This window comes from Cryptomeria japonica, chromosome 7 (genome assembly GCF_030272615.1).
Source record: "Cryptomeria japonica chromosome 7, Sugi_1.0, whole genome shotgun sequence".
Taxonomy (NCBI): domain Eukaryota; kingdom Viridiplantae; phylum Streptophyta; class Pinopsida; order Cupressales; family Cupressaceae; genus Cryptomeria; species Cryptomeria japonica.
The window spans coordinates 738,714,432-738,722,955 of record NC_081411.1 but is presented as its reverse complement, the minus strand read 5'-3'; the positions used below and the strand labels follow the sequence as shown (position 1 = coordinate 738,722,955).

The window sequence follows — 8,524 nt, the reverse complement described above, 5'->3', positions numbered from 1 at the left end:
GAGTTCTTGTGTCTATCAATATTGTTACTCTATCTTTCTTTAAAAATCCCACTATCTTGAGGACTTGACATTCTTGAGTTATATCTCATAACTTCTTGTTGATGAAGTTGTGAGTTCTTGTGTCTATCAATATTGTTACTCTATCTTTCTTTAAAAATCCCACTACCTTGAGATTTTATGGGTGGTACTTCTAGAGAGTGCATAATGAGAAATGGTTGGCTGGGGACCTCTTGATTCCTCACCTAGATCATTGCTAACTTCTAATATATATTCTCTTTTTTCTTCTTCTTCTTCTTCTTCTTTCTCATTCAACCCTTCAATGTAGATCAACTTCTTTTTAACATTGTTATATTCTCTATTATATTTGTTATCATAGTTAAAACATATCCATTTTGTCATTTTTTCTTTGATTTCTATAGGATTTAGTTTGGTATCAAGTAGGACTACTTCTATCTCTTATGTTTATAAACCCTTGTTTTTTGTTGGCTGTAAATTTTTTCTCTCCCTTTCTTGTAGGAAATTTGATTGAAAATGTGAATCTCATATTTGATGTGGTTTTTAAACCTCCTAAAAATAATTCCTTAAAATTAGCATTATCATCACATAATATGCACATATATAATGAACCATCGGTGACATCTACATGAAAAAGGTAACAAATAAACATCATAATGCATTCTATCATCATGAAGTGTGGGTCAAATAATATCACGAGTATTCATAGAAGTAACATGACATAAAAAATGATCACTACAAACCATATCGTCATGCTTCTACATATCACTATCACTAGTTATAAGATAAGAGAGACAATGCAAAGTTCATAGACATATGAAATATGCGTTTCTAAAAGAAAAGGAAAAGCATCAACCATCTCTATGAAAAAAGGGAAAACTCAAACATAAAGAATACATCCCTATTTATAGCATATAGAAAGACATTTAAAATACTAAGAATAGAAAAAAAACTTATAATATAACATAAAAATATATCAACATCTATCACTCAATCATGAATAGAAGCTAAAGACAATAGACCATGAGAATCTATGATATAAGATGTATCAATGATAGACAAACAATACAAATTAATTATATTGTAATTTAATAATAATAAACATCTTCCCTATTTTCCAAACCAAATTCCAAATGTAGATGCCATGTTCACATCTTGCACTATATAACAAAGTTATGACATGTTAACAGTACAATTATTTGAGCCATGTGGAATCCACCAGTTTAAACACGTGAAATGCCAGCTCACTGACAACATGCTGGCCAATCTGAACCACATGGATCCCTCGTTGGTCAGACCGACTATTCTTCAAAAGAAATTACATGTTTGCAAAGGCCCTCACATACCCTAATTCATTTTCTGCGGAACTTTGAAATATTGTAACTTTCAACACAGCCGGCAAGAATTATAACGTTAAGAAGCTTTATTGATGTATACACTTTTACCAACATTACTGTCATTATTTAGATTCTGGCATTAAATGGAGCTAAGAAATTTTGGGAATGTATAGGGACAATAACTTTATCTAAAATTCTCCACTTTATATCAATACTGAAATTGAAAAAAGAAACTTGCAGAAATGTGAGGGCAGCTGCATTGAATACATAACAGACCAATGGGCCCAGCCATTGCACCATAAGGTGCTGTTACATTTTTTAACTTTTTAAATGAAGAATGTTAAATAATAAATGATTGCACTATTCTTTAGTGGGGTAATCAGGATTGCATTGTTGAAACACTGCATTCAACAGGCATCTGATCAAAACGTTTAGTATCAAGACAATAGTCATAGACAAGAAAATTCCTTCTTGCCCAAGTATAATCCAAATTTTGTGCATCTGTTAAGGCCCAGGCATCTTCCTGATCCCACCAATTCTGTGTTGTTGTGGAGACACATGCTGGGTAGGGGTCCTTCCACATGCACCCATCTGCTTTGAATTTCTTGTAGTAGGAGATGAAGGGAGCCTTTTTCCAGTCAGTCTTCACCAATCCCCCCTGTGTTGCCCAATCATCTGCATTCCAAATACTTGAATATATATACATTGGCTGCTCATTGGGGAAGCTATTACTACCAGTGTTTCTGTATACTCTCAGTGGAACTGAATCTGCAAAGAACCTGCACAACATACACACTATAAACATACACAAATGAAGTGGAACATAGCTGAACTTTTAATGGCTACTATTAAGGAAAGGAAACCTTTTGTCAGATCTTTCAAAGTTAATGGATTTTTTAGATTTCTACATGTAACATTAACATTTTGCTTACTTTGCATACAAGTTTGTCTTACAATATACTTACACAATCTGATGATCGTTCCAGAGTATAGAATATGTGTGGTAATCCATAGTGGGATCAAACCAGAGCATGTGTCTCTGTTCTCTGTTTCCACTGCCATTGACATATATATTGGTCTGCAGAATATATGGTTGCCCACTGGTGTTCCCCAAGAACTCAAAATCCAGCTCATCTCTTGTGAGAAAGTGCTTGGAAACCATCTGCAGGTCAAAGGCAATGCAAGAACCAGAGTCTGTCAGCCATTAACAATCATTTACACTACTGACATACATAACCTATATGTAAGAAGATTCCACAAAAGCTCTTAGACTCTGTGTTTCTTAGAATTTTTAAAACTGAAATTTGTTGTCCTATATATCAGCGTTTCAGATCAACTTCTGAACCATCATCAATTATTGAAGTTTGGAGACCTAACTCTGGACCATCTTCAGGGGAGTTCTTTTCTTCTTAGATATTCTTTTTAAAGATCTATCCCATTATATTCAATACTTTAACTTGTTGGTTTGGATGATCCATCTTTTACTAGTTGCAATTCTTTCATCAGTCAATCCTTGAGCCCAAACCGTTTCTTTAAATACCAATCTTTCACAAGTCCAAGAAATTCTACCAAAGTTTCTGGAGGAAAAGATAATTAAACGAATGCTGTTTCTGCATTCAATTGTGTTTCTATATTTATATTAATTAAAATTGGGTATCACGGCATTTAGACAGAACTAGAAGAGAGTGATGAAGCTCTTACATAATAAGCAGTGACAACTCCTGCAGCGTCTCCTCCAACCAGCTTCAGATTCATGCTGAACCATCCAAATCTATAACTGTTTTTTGACTGAAAACCAGAGCCTGCATATGGCAGTCACAATTGGGCGAATCAGCAAGTATAACATAATCTTTGGAGAAAGGTGGACTCAACAAAGTTGTTTAAGTAAATCCGCTTTTCACAATCCATAATGATTCTTGTTGCTATTTCTGAATTCATTTTCTACTTCAAAAATGTTGATACAAAAATACACACAATCGAATTCAGAAATAGCGACATAAACAACTTTGTTTCTTGAAAATTCAAAACCTGTGAAAACTCATGACATTGCTGGAACTTTGGTACAGTAAAGAGGACTAAAGAAATGCTCAAGTTAAATGGAATGTTTAACATACCCGATTTCTTATCCAGCATCAGTTGCCAGATCTGCCCATTCTCAGATGTCTTAAAATGATCCCCTGCAAATGTTATCTCAAAATTGTTATCAAAAGCCTGAGAAGCATTTGATTGTGCAGTTGAACTCACTGCCCCAAATACCAGTAGTGTAAAAGCCAATGGGATCATGGCACCACACATTCCCATCTTGCCAGGCTTTTACCTATTCTGTTTACACACCAAATGAGCTACAAGTCCCTTTATGTATAGCATCAGGACTTCCATTAGCAAAGCACCATGTCCTGGCATTGTAAAATGTTAAAATTGGGTAAAATACTAGTTCAAACATAATAAATGGTTTTCAAACTGGATAAAATACTGTGTGAAAATGAACCTCAAACTGAGATTGGCCAGGCCAAAACAGTGTACAGATTTATCACATATTTTTCTATTTTGTGTGGAAGGCTCTTCAGGTATGATGGGTTGCCTGGTTGTACACTACAATAAAACAAATCTTGCCAATCTGGCTAAATCCAATAATTCCAGTTGAATCATTTGCGTATCCTAAGTCAAGTCAATAATCATGATTGCCATGTCACGTCGATAATTATGATTCCATCGAATGGGCTTTTTTAAAAGCTTATTTTCGACCAATTGTATAATACATTTGCAGAGTAAAGTCAGAACTTAGAAAGTCGTGAAAGAATCGAATGGTTCCCCTTTCACTGTAAAAGCAGATATCCAAGTTATATATATATAAATTTAAATAATTATATCAATATTAATATTTAATATTTTTAGAGAAATATAACTTAAGATTGAAGGTAAGAGGAAAATAGAAATGATTGTTCTTAGATTCAAGAAACATTTCCACATGATATTAATGAGGAATAATTTTCTAATAGATAAACGAGTCAATGAACAAATTAAATTTAGAAAAATAAATATTAATCAGCTCAAAGATATAAGTCAAACTTCTTTTGTCTAGATATTTGGAAGAAGTCCATGAAATTATACTTAAAGATCACCACAATGCTTGCCAAATAATCAAAGAAATGTTGTTTTGAAATTGCAAAATTAATCTTGTTGCAAAGTTAAGGATTTCAGGAAAATGCCACAATGGAAAAGTAGATAATTTTACAAAGTACAAAATTAGCGAAAAGACTAACTTTACGATAGTATGAAAGCTTTGGAACTGTTGAGCAATTTAAAAAACAACAATTAAGAAATTAAGAAATAACAAAACACACACACAATCAAGTGTACACTGAAAAATTGAATTATGTGGTTCACCAATATATGACTACATCCTTTAGAAAACCAAGACAATATCTCTTATTCCTTATTTGTTGCAGTAGATACAATTTTTTATTTATTTTTATCATAATCAATACAAATGTTTTGGTTAGTCTCCAAATATGTAGAAACATCAAGCAAACAAAGAGGCGGAGGGAAGAGTAAGATTGTCTTTTGTCCAAGTCACCAACCATATTGAAATCAACAAAACCTTGCAATTGAGTCTCTTTTACTCTAAATCTCAAAACACGATGTGAAGTACCTTTCAAATACCTTAGAATCCACTTCACTGCTTGCAAATGGGTCTTACTAGGATTACTCGTATATTTGATGACCACTCCTACTGCATGAGCAATGCCGGGTCTTGTACAAATCATTGCATACATAAAACTCTTAACAATAGAGGAGTACTCATTTCATATATTCTATTTCTTCTCATGTATTGAGACACAACTCATAGGACAATCCTAAAATGATATACTAAAGGAGTGCTAACTACCTTGGCATTCTTCATGTGAAACATGTCCAAAACCTTGTCAAGATACTTTTCTTATGACAATTTCAATTCTCATTTCTACATATATTTTATGATTGTCATTCGAATAATTTTCTTGACAGCTTCTAGATCCTTCATCAAAAAATTGTTAACTAATAGTTGTTTTAGCTTGCTAACAACATTCATGATAGTTCTAGTCACTAGTATATCATCAAAATATAGTAACAACAACACAAATTCACCATTCTTCAAGACCTTATGATAAACACACAAATCAAATTCACACTTGGATAAATTTTGCTCAACCATGAAAGAATAAAGCTTGAGGTATCATTGTCATGAAGCTTGTTTTAGCTCATGCAAACTTTGTTTCAATATGCAAATTAGATTATCATGTCTTTTTTTTTTCTCTCGAAACCTTCTTATTTTTGCATATATAACTCTTATTCCATATCATTGTGTAGAAATGTGGTCTTTATATCAAGTTGCTCCAAGTCAAGATCATAAACAACAACTAATCCCAACACTACTCCAATAGCATAGTCATTGTTGCTATAGGTGAATTTTTTTATGAAATCAACACTAATCTAGCCCTGTATCATTTCACCACTAATCTAGCCCTGTATCATTTCTTTTCATCATCATTTTCTTTCAACTTGTATATCCACTTGTTTTTTCAAATCTTTACAATTTGGAGGAAGAGAGACCGAATCCCATGTGTGATTTTTCACCGGTGAACCCATTTATTCTCTCATGAAATCCATCCAATGTTTGCAATATAAGGCATTGTATGGTTCCTCAAAAATAGTGGATGCAACTTGATCAAAAATCAACAAATGATGAATTAAATTACCATATTTTGATGGGTCTCTACACTTCTAGTAGACCTCCTCAACTGAGGAATTTGCAACTACAAATTATCTCAAGTATTTCTTTGCTAAAAATCATGAGTGAGATGATGATGCAAATTAGACCTCATCCATCTACATGCAAGTCTCCAAAAGTAACACTACTTAGCTCTTGAAAAAAATCCCCATTGTTGCACCCCATTGTGATATTATTCAATTACTGTTACTTTGCTTAGTTAAAATACTTTAACACATGTACTTGCTTTGAATATATCTATCTTGAATGGTAATATGATGAATGAATGTGCAATCATTATGATATTTTGAGTATTTGAAGATGAAAATCTATGATGTATATATATGTTTTAATAATAGTTGACTAGTGTTGTGTTGTGCTAAGTTGGATGCAGGAAATGAACAAGCCTCTAGAAGGGAGGAAGAGTATCACTCAAGAGAAGAACTTGGTTTGGCAATCTTATATACATGTGCCTTATTGAGCTATCACACACTCACATCCTAGTTGGTCAAGTTGAGTTAAATTAGTGGGGATAGTAGTAAGTTGCCTTTTGTCGAATCACATCACACGCTAACTTAAATTTGACTGATTAATTCAATTAGGTCAAATATCCTAAGTCGTTTGTATTAGTTGAATTAATTAAGTTGATTAATTAATTCCCCCATTTCCATCTCTTTATTTGAATTTAATTCAAATATTCCTTTTAGTCATGTCTTCTAACTTTAACTACCCTTATAACCTAACCTCTAATCTAACCTCATTGGTTCTAACCAACCCTATCCTCCCAACCAACCCTATCCTATCCTATCCTAACCTCCCCTCACATGTGTGTGTGTGCACACATAATTCCCTAATTTCCTTAATATTAGGAAATTGAAGCCTATTTTGGGTGGATTTTTCTCAAAATAGACATGTGTCCCCAAGGACACATGTCAAGCCCCTTCTTGACATTTGTCCCTCTAGGGGACACATGGCCTCCCTTGTTGAGCTCCACTTGTCCTCTTTGAGGATAAGTGTGGAATATTATTCTACATGGCATTCTTAGGATTTCCACTTGCCCTCCTTGAGGACAAGTGTTGCATTTTCCCAATCCCTTCCTCTCCTCCCAACTCCTATTTAATACCCCATCTTTTTCAAGCAAATCCTCCACTTTTCATACAACCACACCATTATAATGCTACATTTTGATCTAGTCTTAGCATATCCATATCATCATCATGCTAGAATTCATCCACGTTATTGCAACCATACCCCCATAATGCATCAATTTCATCCCATCCTCTCATCCATATTTGTATGCTTTTGAATCTCATCTTCAAATTACACATCATGGAGAAATATCAAGCACCCATCACATCAATGAGCACACATCCAACCACAAGATAATCAAATCAAGGAGTCAAATGAAGTTTTGCATCTTTTTTTATGTCAGTTTTTCTTCTTTTTCTTTATTTCTAACATCCCAATCTTGTGGTGTTTGAGCTAATTGTGTTTACTTGGTTGTTATTGTAGGTTTATTTAATCTTTCATAATTGTGCATAATTTCCTTCACACAACATGCTATACAACACAAAATATTTAAAACCTACCACCCTTAACAAGTACAAGGGGGAATTCATAAGTATGTGTCAAGTGTTAGTATCGACCCCTTTTATAAGGGATGAGTAGAACGACGGGGAGGTCGCTAGACCCATTGAAATGGTAAGCAGACCATGTGTTAATAACGCCCCTATAATAGGGAGGATGGGAATGTGAAATGGTCAACTAGGAATTGACCTAGTTAATAAGGAAATCACCCTTATTCATAGGAAGTACATATTGTTAATAAAGTTAGAGTTGCACCTAATATAAAGGTGGACTTAGTCGATAGGCATGTGGTATTTAGAGATAGAAACCTATTTGTTTAGGTAAGTAGTAAGTATGGTTAATAATAATTTGGCTAAATAAAATTAAGGATGATTCGTAGTAGAATGAAGTTGGACTATTTATTTGTCAACTTTATAGTTAGAAGAGAAGCCACATAGTCTTAGTGGTGACAATGGGAGAGAGAGTGGTGGAAATGGGAGAGAGAGTGATGGCAATGGGAGAGAGCTTAATTATAACATTAGGTCTCTCAAAATTGCATATAAATAGAGGAGCTATATTTCTTCTCGAGGCATCTCTTTTCATTTTGCATATTGCCCATTTGATCATTATCTTTTACTTTTGGATTTTTCTCACAACTTATTCATTATTCTTCATTTGTGAGAGAAAGAGGTTAGTTCAAGTATAGTGAGGAAGTAGGATAATTGTTATCTTTAGGAATTTGTGAGATTCTATGTTTGTGGATAAGTTGTTCAAAGCCAGTGTGATTGTGATTAGGAATCAGTATCTGTGTGGAAGCTATAAACTAGACATGAGGATTTTATCTTTTCTTTTATAT

The 8,524-nt window shown here is 33.7% G+C and overlaps 1 protein-coding gene across 1 annotated transcript; it reads right to left on the bottom strand.

The window, feature by feature from the left end:
* Positions 1–1,535: 1,535 nt before the first annotated feature.
* On the bottom strand, positions 1,536–3,953 carry LOC131071934 (probable xyloglucan endotransglucosylase/hydrolase protein 8). The gene is made up of 4 exons (XM_058007908.2): positions 3,467–3,953; positions 3,054–3,154; positions 2,318–2,514; positions 1,536–2,131 (listed from the first exon to the last, which is right to left on the bottom strand). The coding sequence occupies exons 1-4, from the start codon at positions 3,651–3,653 to the stop codon at positions 1,732–1,734; spliced, it is 885 nt and encodes a 294-aa protein (XP_057863891.2). The 5' UTR covers positions 3,654–3,953; the 3' UTR covers positions 1,536–1,731.
* Positions 3,954–8,524: the final 4,571 nt, after the last annotated feature.